The 14,781-nt window shown below is 42.7% G+C and overlaps 1 protein-coding gene across 4 annotated transcripts in view; it reads left to right on the top strand.

Moving 5' to 3' along the window:
• col24a1 (collagen type XXIV alpha 1) overlaps positions 1–14,781 on the top strand; it is a 226,054-nt gene that overhangs the window by 200,032 nt on the left and 11,241 nt on the right. For 3 of the 4 annotated variants that reach the window (XM_036978599.2, XM_090236176.1, XM_090236177.1), the window contains 9 exons: positions 477–530; positions 900–962; positions 3,285–3,338; positions 3,921–3,956; positions 5,896–5,931; positions 6,114–6,140; positions 7,508–7,561; positions 8,061–8,229; positions 8,603–8,712. In XM_036978599.2, coding sequence (XP_036834494.2) covers positions 477–530; positions 900–962; positions 3,285–3,338; positions 3,921–3,956; positions 5,896–5,931; positions 6,114–6,140; positions 7,508–7,561; positions 8,061–8,229; positions 8,603–8,712 — 603 coding nt within the window. Of the gene's footprint in view, positions 1–476; positions 531–899; positions 963–3,284; positions 3,339–3,920; positions 3,957–5,895; positions 5,932–6,113; positions 6,141–7,507; positions 7,562–8,060; positions 8,230–8,602; positions 8,713–14,781 lie in introns of those variants that run through there. The other variant, XR_016496353.1, reaches the window with a different exon arrangement.

The raw sequence follows: 14,781 nt of genomic DNA, 5'->3' as shown, positions 1-14,781 counted from the left end.
ATTGTCTTGTGATTGTGTTGTGTCAGAGTGTCTTAATGTCTTGTGATTGTGTTGTGTCATAGTGTCTTATTGTCTTGTGATTGTGTTGTGTCATAGTGTCTTATTGTCTTGTGATTGTGTTGTGTCAGAGTGTCTTAATGTCTTGTGATTGTGTTGTGTCATAGTGTCTTATTGTCTTGTGATTGTGTTGTGTCATAGTGTCTTATTGTCTTGTGGTTGAGTTGTGTCATAGTGTCTTATTGTCTTGTGATTGTGTTGTGTCAGAGTGTCTTATTGTCTTGTGATTGTGTTGTGTCCTTTTGTCTTGTGATTGAGTTGTGTCATAGTGTCTTATTGTCTTGTGATTGTGTTGTGTCAGAGTGTTCTTTTGTCTTGTGATTGAGTTGTATCGGAGTGTCATTTTATCTTGCGATTGAGTTGTGTGTTTCATTTGTGTTCCAGTTGTACCAGAGTGTGTTTGTTTCTCTGGCCTGCAGGGGGAGCCGGGAGACCTGGGGATGATTGGCTTCTCTGGTTTTCCAGGACCTAAGGTGAGTCAGAGGCTCTGAGAGATCACCACAGACATTCACCATCCTTGTCTGCCCTCGATGAGCTATTCAGCCCTATATATTAAGCTCCCGAGTGGCACAGCAGTCTAAGTCACTGCATTTCAGTGAAAGAGGTGTCACTACAGTCTCTGGTTCAAATCCAGGCTGTATCACATCTGGCTGTGATTTGGAGTCCCAAGCGTGGCGCACAATTGGCTGGTGTAGGCTCATTGTTATTAAGAATTTGTTCTTACTGACTTGCATAGTTAAATAATAATACCCTTACGCCCTCCACTGACAAGTTAAACGTGTTCTTATAGACATGATCAATTAGCAGTGATCAAGCAAATGACTGTTCTGTGTTTTTCAAAGGGACCAAATGGGGATTGGGGTTTCAAAGGCATACCTGGTCCTAAAGGTCCTGTTGGCATTCTGGTAAGTACAGAATCAGCACTTACTGTTAAGATGGTGCCGAAGAGGATGGCTGACGTTTTACATGTTCCTAACCAATTGTGCTAATTTGTTAGTTTTTTTGCATTGTTTGTAACATATATTTGTACTTATTTTGTACATAATGTTGCTGCTACCGTCTCTTATGACTGAAAATAACAGCGATTACTCACCACGAACTGGAAGATACTTTTTCCTTTAAGGAGTCCGACGAGAAGGATATACTGCTCTCCCGGGAACAGGCCCAGATCCTCGTCATTTGGATGAAGAAAAGACAGAGGAAAAGAGGACACAGATAGGGCTGCCTTCTGAGAATCCGTAGGCGAGCGAGTAAACTCCCACTGCCTTCCATTCTACTTGCTAACATGCAATCATTGGAAAATAAAATGGATGATTTGATTATGATTATCCTACCAACGGTACATTAAGAACTGTAATATCTTATGTTTCACCGAGTCGTGGCTAAACGTCGACACAGATAATATAGAGCTGGCAGGATTTTCCATGCACCAGCAGAACAGAGATGCTACGTCTGGTAAGACGAGTGGTGGGGGTGTGTGTCTTTTTGTCGAAAACAGCTGGTGCGCGATGTCTATTATTAAAGAAGTCTCAAGGTATTGCTTGCCTGAGGTAGAGTACATTATGATACGCTGTAGACCACACTATCTACCAAGAGAGTTCTCATCTATATTATTCGTAGTCGTCTATTTACCACCACAGACTGATGCTGGCACTAAGACCGCTCTCAACCAACTCTATAAGGCCATAAGCAAACAAGAAAATGCTCATCCAGAAGCGGTGCTCCTAGTGGCCGGGGACTTTAATGCAGGAAAACTTAAATCAGTTTTACCACATTTTACCAGCATGTCACATGTGTAACCAGAGGGAAAAAAACTCTCGACCTCCTTTACTCCACACACAGAGATGCAAACAAGCTCTCCCCCGCCCTACATTTGGCAAATCTGACCATAATTCTATCTTCCTGATATCTGCTTACAAGCAAAAACTAAAGCAGGAAATGCCAGTAACTCGCTCAATACGGAAGTGGTCAGATGACGCGGATGCTACTCTACAGTAGTGGGTCCCCCTCTCTCCTGCCAAGCCAGACTCCCCCTGGAAACAATACATAGGGGTCAGAGGTCACAGGGTAGAAGGTGGGACTGGCTTGGTCCCAGATCTGTTTGTGGTGTCCTGCCAACTCCACTGGTCATTGTCATTGCTAGCACAGACTGGAATATGTTCCGGGATTCATCCAATGACATTGAGGAGTATATTACCTCAGTCATCGGCTTCATAAGTACATCAACGACGTCGTCCCCACAGTGACTATACGTACATATCCCAATCAGAAGCCATGGATTACAGGCAACATCCGTATCAAACTAAAGGCTAGAGCTGCCGCTTTCAAGGAGCGACAATAGTCGCTACTGTAACCAACAGTGTGTGTGGTTACAGTAGGCTAACATATGTCAATGGCTTTAAAAACAGCAGTAACATCAGGCAGGATTTAGGCTACCAACTGCTTAGCCAGTTGTAGATCAATCTTGGGTGCAATGATCACGTTCCCGCACTGACTGACTGTGTGGAGGCTCATTGATTTAACGTTACGTTAGCCAACATGCTACACTGGCAAAGTTATGAATGATATAGCTGTCGGCTATATTAGCCACGACTTACCGTTCTTTGTGCAGCTTCAAATGTCGAACAAAGCTCCGTCTGTCATTTTCTATGTTTGGGCTTGGGGAGAGTAATAAGTCAGTTCGAGTCAAAAGGCTCAAGTCCAAGTTAAGTCATGAGTCATTGGTGTTAAAGTCAAAGTCGAGTTGCAAGTCCTCATATTTGTGACTAGAGTCTAAGTCATGTGACTCGAGTCCACACCTCTGCAAATTACCTGAACTAACCTTTACCGCCGCAAACTGGTACCTGTACCCCCTGTATATAGCCTCGTTATTGTTATGTTATTGTGTTACTTTTTATATATATATATATAATATATATATATTACCTGAACTAACCTTTACCGCCGCAAACTGGTACCTGTACCCCCTGTATATAGCCTCGTTATTGTTATGTTATTGTGTTACTTTTTATATATATATATATATTTTTAACTTTAGTTATTTGGTAAATATGAACTCTTCTTGAACTGCACTGAACTGCACTGTTGGTTAAGGGCTTGTAAGTAAGCATTTCACGGTAAGGTTGTATTCGGCGCATGTGACTAATAAAGTTTGATTTGATTTGTTGCAATAAATTATGTATAAAAATTGTGTGTGTGCTGATCTCTCCTCTATCTGTCTGTTTCAGGGTTTCAGTGGACCTGTTGGACCAGAAGGGATGATCGGCCCAATGGGGAAACCTGTAGGTTCAGTGTGTGTGTGTGAGTGAGTGAGTGGTCCATTTTAAGAGCGGGCACTCTGCCCTGTCTGTCTTGTGAACGTGGCTTTTGTTGAACTAACTGGCTAGAGGGTTTCCATAACGGTTGTCCACTGAATTGATAAGCCCCTCTGTTGTCAAAGTCAGACATTTTCTAGACTAGAGAGAGAGTGTGTATTCATGACTCCTCAGGCATAAACCATAAATCAATCAAGTTCAAGCCTCAAGTGGTACTTTCCATCATTGTAATTCTCCTGGGAGATAGTTTGGAATAGAGATCTGTCTAGTCACACTTTGCTACAGTACCTGGTGTGTCACTAGTATGTTGTGCTTATATGAAGGGCTTTATACTGTAGGAATAACAGAGTTAGAAGAACCAACCACTCATGGATGGAACTGGACAATTGTCCCAAAACAGCGGAGAACATGTATGGATGACCTCTGCTGCTCCTGTCCAGTGTACTGTTCAACACCTGCATGGAATGGAGGGATACCCAGAATAATTGGGGTACTTGTACTTAGAAAAGAAACCAGTGTATTTTAAAAGTCTTATTTTCTCCTCCACAGGGGCCGAAGGGTCCAAGGGGAAGCCATGGGGAAATGGTGAGATCTGAATCCAATACTTGGTATTATTTGAATTCTGAATACATTCTGTAGAGTTCTATAATCCATTGGAGAGAAAGCAGTCTATGCAACACTCGGTAGGCGTTGGAAAACCACAAGGTTATGTGTGAAGTACAGCGTAGGTGTTTAATCTATGAACTATGATTGACACACTGGATGACACGTGGCCTTGTTTGGTTTGTGTGAACTGTAGCTATGGGCAGTGTTTCCTGAGGTAATAACCATGCTACCTGGGTAGGCTCGTGATGAAAGTAGCTGTTGCAGGGGGATTTCCAGTACACTGTGGGCTGTGCATGGAGCCTTACTGCCTCAGTGAACAGGAAATGCCTTGTCATAATGTTAGTGCTGTGATCCTCCATGGTGATTAATGGGTCATGGCTAGAAGGGATCCAGCTTTTTCATTTTAGCTAACCCTAACCCTTTTCCTAACCTTAACCTAATTGTCCTAACCTGCTACTTTAATTGTCCTAACCTGCTAATTTGACTAAAGCTGGGCCCCTTCTAGCCATGACCGGGTTAATGTACAGTATACTGTTCCCTATCACTCTGCCGTGTAAACTCTTTTAAGATTCTCACAGCTCACGCTCTGCCATGTAAACTGGTTGAAGATTCTCACGGCTCCCTAAGCCCCATCGAAACTCATAGGCAGTTACACACAAACAGTAGAGAGAGAGCGAGAAAAACACAAAAGCACACACAGTAAACAGACACACAAACACTTACACACTTCTAGGCAGCTCCTCAGGGGCCTAATAAGAACCAGCTGCCTGCAGAAGGCTGCTGCTATAGTACTGTGCCGTCAGTTCCCTCATCGGCCAGTGTGGGCGGTAGAGCTCCATTACAGAAACACAAAGAGAGCCCTCAACACAGAACCCTTTGTACTGACTGCAGCTCTTCAGGGTGTAATGTATGATTATGATAGGATCGTTTAGACTAGAGCAGCTATTTTATACAAAATGTATAATGTTAATATCAACACACTCAGGGGCCAGTTTATTAGGTACACCACCTGTTCACGGAAATTGATCGCTCCTGTAGACAGTCAGGTGGCCTTGGCTTGCTATATAAAGCAGGCAGACAGACATCGAAGCATTCAGTTACTGTTTGATTGAACGTTAGAATGGGCAAAACGAGTAACCGAAGCGACTTGAGCGTGGTATGATCGTCGATGCCAGGCGTGCCGGATCCAGTTTCTCAGAAACGGACACCCTCCTGGGCTTTTCACTCATGACAGTGTCTAGGGTTTACAGAGAATGGTGTAACAACAACAAAAAACATCCAGTCAGCATCAATCCTGTGGGCGAAAACAGCTTGTTGATAAGAGAGGTTGAAGGAGAATGGCAAGAATGGTAACAGGCGAGCCACGAATAGACAAATAACAGCACATTACAACAGTGGTGTGCATAACGGCATCTCAGAAGGCACAACTAGTTGATCCATGTCAAGGATGGGCTATTGCAGCAGACGACCAGACCGGGTTCCCCTCCTATCAGCTAAAAACAAGAAGAAGCGGCTCCAGTGGGCAAGTGATCACCAACACTGGACAATTGGGGATTGGAAAAACATTGCCTGGTCTGACGAATCCCGGTTCCTGTTGCGTCATGCTGATGGAAGAGTCAGGATTTAGCATAAGCAGCATGTTTTGCTGGCACACGTTAGGGCCCTTGATACCAATTGAGCAATGATTGAACGTCATGCCCCAAATAATTCAGACTGTTCTGGAGGCAAAATGTCCAACCCGGTGCTAGATGGGTCTACCTAATAAACTGGCCACTGAGTGTATATTTCAACAAATACATTTTCTGCAATCTTTGTTCATTTGAGAGTACTAGAGAGTAGTGGAGGTGCATCAAATATTATATTGTGATGTCATTGCTTGGACACCATTGTAACACCATGCTGTGTGTTTGTGTATCAGGGACCCCAGGGGCCACAGGGACATCCAGGGCCCAGAGTAAGTGTCCCCCCCATTACTATGTCCTAACCTATCTTACTGATTCCCTACTACTTACAGTTACTTGACAGTTCTATGGCAGTTCATAGAGATTGAGGTTTGTCGTCTTTACGAAGACATATGTCTTTGTATCTGTTTATTTTGTGTTTATGTCAAAATCCTCTCTGTGTTCTCTCTCCCAGGGCCCCCCTGGTGCTCCTGGCCCGACCGTAAGTATCCTGTTTCATTCACAGATAGTGACATAATCTGTAATAAAGCATTTATTTTTCTTTGTCCGGATTCAAACAAGGTGTTGTAGCAAACAAGTATTGGTTTGCCTAGGCAACGCACCCCCCCCCCCCCTCCCCTCCCCCTCTCTGTGCAGCAGCAGCACACATAGAAATAGAATGAATAATACATGCTTGGAACCTCTAACCCTGGTAATTGACCCTTCGCTAAGCCCTTCGCTAAGAAACTAATTTGTCACTTTGTAATTTGGGTGAACTATTTTTTTTAATAAAAAACGTTCTTTGGAAGCCCCGTGAGTCAAACATTTGGCTGTAATAGAATAACACTTAATGATCCAACTGTTTATTTCCTTTTTTCTAAGTGTCAGGAATGGGTTTCAAGAGAGACAAGGTTTGGAAAATCCTGTTGTACATGACTTTGACTTCTATTCAGGGAAACAACATCCTGAAGACATTGGTGAATAGCTTCTGACTTTTGTTGCACATCAAGCACCCACTGGGCAAAGATGTCAATTCAACGTAATTTCATTGAAATGACGTGGAAACAATGTTGATTAAACCAGTGTGTACCAAGTGGACATTGTGTGAGCTCTGGTTTCCAAAATGGGTCAAAACATTTACTGGCTCCTGTGAGTTCATGGCCATGATCAGTTATTGCCAGTTTCAATTCTTAATTGACCCTTCGCTAAGCCTCGCCCCAGAATGTTGGCCAACCAATCACATCGCTCCAATGGAGAACAACTGTCATCAAGTACGACATCTCAAATACATGAAAGCCAGTGAGAAACTTTTCTTCAAAAATAAATGGTTTAAATGGCTAAATAGTTGAACAGTGCATCATGGGTACTTGACAGTGTGATTTCTGAAATACAGAGCCTGTTGATGATGGAGTATTTTTCGAGTACAAAAGTATTCTCTATCTCTCTCTCTCTCTCTCTCTCTCTCTCTCTCTCTCTCTCTCTCTCTCTCTCTCTCTCTCTGTCCTAGGCTTGGTGCCAGGCTAAGCTTAGATAAGGCTTTTGATGGAATGGGAAAAAGCAACAGTCTTATAGCTGCAGGGCCAGAGGTAGCATAGAAGCGGAGCATACAGTGTAATCTGTGTGGCCTTCCTTTCCCTGTGCTCTGTGAGCTGTTTCAACAGTTGTATTGAACCAATAAATCTAAACTACAATATTACAATGGCATTTTTGTTGTGTAATAATCAGGGAGGAGGCTTTCAGTGACATTGATTAGTATGCCCCTACTAAGTTGAACATGTGTAGATTTGTTGATTCCAGCCTCTGGTTTACTGCTTTCTGCTTATTACTGCCTCTGTGATTAAACTGTACTTGTTGGTGTTGTATCCTCAGAGACGAATCGAGTACAACTCTCTGTTTGAGTCCAATGGTGCCTTGAGGACAGAGGTAAAGCACTCACTGTTGGTCTATACACGAGACAGAAGTTTAATCTTTAGACAACATATTTACCATATATAACATTCACTGTTGATATATCTTCACTCTAATGATATTTACTGTTAAGTGACAATTTTCAGTAAAGCAATTTACAAAAATCTTCCTGTTCGTTTTTTGCTCTTTAATACTATGTATTTTCACTAATGTGTGGGTGCCTGTCACTACCTTGCCTACAAATAAACCTTATTTAATTGCGTTTAACACATGCAAAACACATTGCTTGCAACTTTTCTAAATACCTTGACATGGTGTTTCTATGGTTGGGAATGGGTTATGCCTCTATGCATGCATCTTGCATGTGTCTGCATGAATTCATGCTTATGAAATGTTTGATTCATCCATGTGTCCATGCTTTGGATTGGCTGTCTCTGTGGCTTTCTCCTAACCTCTTCCCATGCATGCTGCAACACTCTGGACTGTGTGGACTATGCTAACCCTGCTTGCCTAGATCTACCAGAACACGGAGATGTCCCTCTCAGACCAGAATGCAGGGATCTTTAAGACCCTGCACTACCTGAGCAGTGTGATCGAGAGCATGAAGAAACCGCTCGGAACCCGGGAGAACCCGGCACGATTTTGCAAGGACCTGCTGGACTGCCAACAGAAGCTCTCTGACGGTGAGAACCGATTTACAGAATTTATCAATTTAATGGACACTTTTCCCCAATCTACATCAATATTAGTAATCTTCACAGATTTACTCAGTAGAATAGACTGTAGTTGCTATCTTAATTTGACCAGGGAAATAATCATGCAGCAGCAGGAAATGTGAATTATTGTATGGATTATAATTAATGGGTATTTTTGCAGGGGTTGATACATTTTTTTTGTTGGGGCAAATCAAGTCTTGACAATTTAAATGTGAAATTACAAACTGTAGAAGCCTTTTTGAACTTTGAATATGCCACAACTCTGCATTTACTACTTTGCTGGAAATGTCCTGCAGCAACAGAGTGATCAAATTAAGATCCAAGACCTGTACCTCTGTAGGACTGTACTGGATCGACCCTAACCTGGGATGTCCGTCAGACACAATTGAGGTCTTCTGTAACTTCACGGCAGGCGGGCAGACATGTCTCCTCCCAGTAGCCTCTAACAAGGTAACCGAGCACTGCACTCCATCATCACAGGGGCTCCAGTTGGTCCATAGCAGCACTAATTTAATAAACAGATTTTATCTAGGTTTAAAGAAAAACACATTCACAAATCCTGACTTCCACTTAAGTTCCACTTAAATTCTCACTAACACATCTGTTCTTCCTTCCCTCTGCAACTTCAACAGTATTGTACGGTTCTTGGGAAATATGAGGATGCGTCATGGGTGAGGGATTCGGAGAGGATCCCTGTGAATAGTAGATCTGTGCCAGCACAAAGGGATAGGCCAATGAGTGATATATGCTTTAATAAGGTTGGCTTCTTAGTGTTCATGGCAATGGTTATCAACTTTACTGTAGAAATTAAACGTAAATCACTGAAAATAGATGTTGTGGTGGCAGCTGCAGAGAAGTACTTGGGGTAGGAGATTTGACTTCGGAAGAGTTACATTGTGTGTTGTGTGGTAGTGTCCCGTCCTCTCAGACCGTTGGCCTGGGGTATGATCAGATAGGGTTAGTAGTGGAATAGGTGATGCGTTTTATTGAGTATAGGGTTAGTTGGTAGGGTAATTAAAATATACGTATATTATTCGGCTCCCCTTTCCCATCGCAAAGTGTAATGGATCTATACTATAGTTCAGTGGAAATGCAACATATTGGATGCCAACCACCGTTAAACCTCACCGAAGAAGACATGGATTGTGTATGTGTGCTATTCAGAGGGTGGATGGACAAGACAAAATATTTAATTGCCTTTGAACGGGGTATGGTAGTAGGTGCCAGGAGCACCAGTTTGTTTGAGTGTGTCAAGAACTGCAATGCTGGTGGGTTATTTCACACTCAACAGTTTCCCGTGTGTATCAAGAATGATCCACCACCCAAAGGACATCAAGCCAACTTGACACAACTGTGGGATGCATTGGAGTCAACATGGGCCAGCATCCCAGTGGAATGCTTTCAGAACCTTGTAGAGTCCATGCCCTGACAAATCGAGGCTGTTCTGAGGGCAAAAGCGGGTGCAACTCAATATTAGGAAGGTGTTCATAATGTTTTGTACACTCAGTGCCAAATTGATTGTCAAACTCAACACAGTCACTTATAGATGATTTGAACATGATGTGCAAAAAATGCTAATATCATTCCTGTGGCTTGAGTGGGATTTATGCCACAAATGTTAACATGTTAGTGTGTGGAAACAGTGCCAGTGAAACTAAACCAAAGCATGGATTAATGCGATCATACCTTGTCCATAGACTGCTTACAGGGTAAGGAAACCAATTTGTCACTTTGTAATTTGGGTGAACTATCTCTTTAACCAAAAAACTGTTATTTGGAAGCTCCGTGAGTCAACCATTTGGCTGTAATTGAAGAACACTTAATGATCCAACTGTTTATTTCCTTTTTTCTAAGTGTCAGGAATGGGTTTCAAGAGAGACAAGGTTTGGAAAATCCTGTTGTACATGACTTTGACTTCTATTCAGGGAAACAACATCCTGAAGACATTGGTGAATAGCTTCTGACTTCTGTTGCACATCAAGCACCCACTGGGCAAAGATGTCAATTCAATGGAATTTCATTGAAATGACGTGGAAACAATGTTGATTCAATCAGTGTGTACCAAGTGGACATTGTGTGAGCTCTGGTTACCAAAATGGGTCAAAACATCTTGGGTCAAAACATAAACTTTTGGATCCTTGTGTTCTTCTATTACAGCCAAATGTTTGACTCATTGGGCTTCCAAAGAACAGTTTTTGGGTTATAGTTCACCCAAATTACAAAGTGACAAATTGGTTTCCTTACCCTATAAGCAGTCTATGGACAAGATATGATCTCATTAATCCATGCTTTGATTTAGTTTCCCTGGCACTGTTTCCACATACTGACATGTTAGCATTTGTGGCACAAATCCCACTCAAGTCATTGTATTTGTGAATGGGGGCGTGTTCTGTCCTCCTTTTCCTGTAGTCCACAATCATCTCCTTTGTCTTGATCACGTTGAGAGAGAGGTTGTTATCCTGGCACCACACGGCCAGGTCTCTGACCTCCCTATAGGCTGTCTCATCATTGTCGTAATCAGGCCTACCACTGTTGTGCTGTCTGCAAAGTTAATGATGGTGTTAAAGTCATGCCTGGCCATGCAGTCATGAGTGAACAGGGAGTACAGGAGGGGACTGAGCACGTACCTATGATGGGTCCCCGTGTTAAGGATCAGCGTGGCGGATGTGTTGTTACCTTCCCTCACCACCTGGGGGCGGCCCCTCAGGAAGTCCAGGATCCAGTTGCAGAGGGAGGTGTTTAGTCGGCAGCAGGGAGCCTAATGGTTAGAGCGTTGGACTAGGAACTGAAATGTTGCAAGATCTAATCCCCAAGCTGACACGGTTGAAATCTGTCATTCTGCCCCTGAACAAGGCAGTTAACCCACTGTTCCTAGGCTGTCATTGAAAATAAGAATTTGTCCTTAACTGACTTGCCTAGTTAAATAAAGATAAAATAATAAGATAGTCCCAGGGTCCTTAGTGATGAGCTTTGAGGGCACTATGGTGTTGAATGCTAAGCTGTAGTCAAATCAAATTTCAAATCAAATGTATTTACAGTGGGGCAAAAAAGTATTTAGTCAGCCACCAATTGTGCAAGTTCTCCAACTTAAAAAGATGAGAGAGGCCTGTAATTTTCATCATTGGTACACTTCAACTATGACAGACAAAATGAGAAAAAAAATCCAGAAAATCACATTGTAGGATTTTTTAATGAATTTATTTGCAAATTATGGTGGAAAATAAGTATTTGGTCAACTACAAACAAGCAAGATTTCTGTCTCTCACAGACCTGTAACTTCTTCTTTAAGAGGCTCCTCTGTCCTCCACTCGTTACCTGTATTAATGGCACCTGTTTGAACTTGTTATCAGTATAAAAGACACCTGTCCACAACCTCAAACAGTCACACTCCAAACTCCACTATGGCCAAGACCAAAGAGCTGTCAAAGGACACCAGAAGCGAAATTGTAGATCTGCACCAGGCTGGGAAGACTGAATCTGCAATAGGTAAGCAGCTTGGTTTGAAGAAATCAACTGTGGGAGCAATTATTAGGAAATGGAAGACATACAAGACCACTGATAATCTCCCTCGATCTGGGGCTCCACGCAAGATCTCACCCCGTGGGGTCAAAATGATCACAAGAACGGTGAGCAAAAATCCCAGAACCACACGGGGAGACCTAGTGAATGACCTGCAGAGAGCTGGGACCAAAGTAACAAAGCCTACCATCAGCAACACACTACGCCGCCAGGGACTCAAATCCTGCAGTGCCAGACGTGTGCCCCTGCTTAAGCCAGTACATGTCCAGGCCCGTCTGAAGTTTGCAAGAGAGCATTTGGATGATCCAAAAGAAGATTGGGAGAATGTCATATGGTCAGATGAAACCAAAATATAACTTTTTGGTAAAAACTCAACTCGTCGTGTTTGGAGGACAAAGAATTGCATCCAAAGAACACCATACCTACTGTGAAACATGGGGGTGGAAACATCATGCTTTGGGGCTGTTTTTCTGCAAAGGGACCAGGACGACTGATCCGTGTAAAGGAAAGAATGAATGGGGCCATGTATCGTGAGATTTTGAGTGAAAACCTCCTTCCATTAGCAAGGGCATTGAAGATGAAACGTGGCTGGGTCTTTCAGCATGACAATGATCCCAAACACACCGCCCGGGCAACGAAGGAGTGGCCTAGTCAAGGTCCAGGAGTGGCCTAGCCAGTCTCCAGATCTCAACCCCATAGAAAATCTTTGGAGGGAGTTGAAAGTCCGTGTTGCCCAGCAACAGCCCCAAAACATCACTGCTCTAGAGGAGATCTGCATGGAGGAATGGGCCAAAATACCAGCAACAGTGTGTGAAAACCTTGTGAAGACTTACAGAAAACGTTTGACCTCTGTCATTGCCAACAAAGTGTATATACAGTGCCTTGCGAAAGTATTCAGCCCCCTTGAACTTTGCGACCTTTTGCCACATTTCAGGCTTCAAACATAAAGATATAAAACTGTATTTTTCTGTGAAGAATCAACAACAAGTGGGACACAATCATGAAGTGGAACGACATTTATTGGATATTTCAAACTTTTTTAACAAATCAAAAACTGAAAAATTGGGCGTGCAAAATTATTCAGCCCCCTTAAGTTAATACTTTGTAGCGCCACCTTTTGCTGCGATTACAGCTGTAAATCGCTTGGGGTATGTCTCTATCAGTTTTGCACATCGAGAGACTGAAATTTTTTCCCATTCCTCCTTGCAAAACAGCTCGAGCTCAGTGAGGTTGGATGGAGAGCATTTGTGAACAGCAGTTTTCAGTTCTTTCCACAGATTCTCGATTGGATTCAGGTCTGGACTTTGACTTGGCCATTCTAACACCTGGATATGTTTATTTTTGAACCATTCCATTGTAGATTTTGCTTTATGTTTTGGATCATTGTCTTGTTGGAAGACAAATCTCCGTCCCAGTCTCAGGTCTTTTGCAGACTCCATCAGGTTTTCTTCCAGAATGGTCCTGGCTCCATCCATCTTCCCATCAATTTTAACCATCTTCCCTGTCCCTGCTGAAGAAAAGCAGGCCCAAACCATGATGCTGCCACCACCATGTTTGACAGTGGGGATGGTGTGTTCAGCTGTGTTGCTTTTACGCCAAACATAACGTTTTGCATTGTTGCCAAAAAGTTCAATTTTGGTTTCATCTGACCAGAGCACCTTCTTCCACATGTTTGGTGTGTCTCCCAGGTGGCTTGTGGCAAACTTTAAACAACACTTTTTATGGATATCTTTAAGAAATGGCTTTCTTCTTGCCACTCTTCCATAAAGGCCAGATTTGTGCAATATACGACTGATTGTTGTCCTATGGACAGAGTCTCCCACCTCAGCTGTAGATCTCTGCAGTTCATCCAGAGTGATCATGGGCCTCTTGGCTGCATCTCTGATCAGTCTTCTCCTTGTATGAGCTGAAAGTTTAGAGGGATGGCCAGGTCTTGGTAGATTTGCAGTGGTCGGATACTCCTTCCATTTCAATATTATCGCTTGCACAGTGCTCCTTGGGATGTTTAAAGCTTGGGAAATCTTTTTGTATCCAAATCCGGCTTTAAACTTCTTCACAACAGTATCTCGGACCTGCCTGGTGTGTTCCTTGTTCTTCATGATGCTCTCTGCGCTTTTAACGGACCTCTGAGACTATCACAGTGCAGGTGCATTTGTACGGAGACTTGATTACACACAGGTGGATTGTATTTATCATCATTAGTCATTTAGGTCAACATTGGATCATTCAGAGATCCTCACTGAACTTCTGGAGAGAGTTTGCTGCACTGAAAGTAAAGGGGCTGAATAATTTTGCACGCCCAATTTTTCAGTTTTTGATTTGTTAAAAAAGTTTGAAATATCCAATAAATGTTGTTCCACTTCATGATTGTGTCCCACTTGTTGTTGATTCTTCACAAAAAAAACAGTTTTATATCTTTATGTTTGAAGCCTGAAATGTGGCAAAAGGTCGCAAAGTTCAAGGGGGCCGAATACTTTCGCAAGGCACTGTAACAAAGTATTGAGATAAACTTTTGTTATTGACCAAATACTTATTTTCCACCATAATTTGCAAATAAATTCATTAAAAATCCTACAATGTGATTTTCTGGATTTTTTTTCTCATTTTTTCTGTTATAGTTGAAGCGTACCTATGATGAAAATTACAGGCCTCTCTCATCTTTTGAAGTGGGAGAACTTGCACAATTGGTGGCTAACTAAATACTTTTTTGCCCCACTGTATATAGCCCTTCTTACATCAGCTGATATATCAAAGTGCTGTACAGAAACGCAGCCTAAAACCCCAAACAGCAAGCAATGCAGGTGTAGAAGCACGGTGGCTAGGAAAAACTCCATAGAAAGGCCAAAACCTAGAGAGGAACCAGGCTATGGGGGGTGGCCAGTCCATTCTCACATAGGTGTTCCTTTAGTCCAGGTGGGAAAGGGTAATGTAGAGCGCAATAGAGATTGCATCATCTGTGGATCTGTTTGGGCGGTATGCAAATTGCAGTGGGTCTAGGGT

The sequence above is a fragment of the Oncorhynchus mykiss genome, chromosome 5 (genome assembly GCF_057628025.1).
Source record: "Oncorhynchus mykiss isolate SJ-2025 chromosome 5, ASM5762802v1, whole genome shotgun sequence".
In the NCBI taxonomy this organism is placed as follows: domain Eukaryota; kingdom Metazoa; phylum Chordata; class Actinopteri; order Salmoniformes; family Salmonidae; genus Oncorhynchus; species Oncorhynchus mykiss.
The sequence above is the reverse complement of the archived record's forward strand: the minus strand, read 5'-3'. Positions and strand labels throughout refer to the sequence as shown.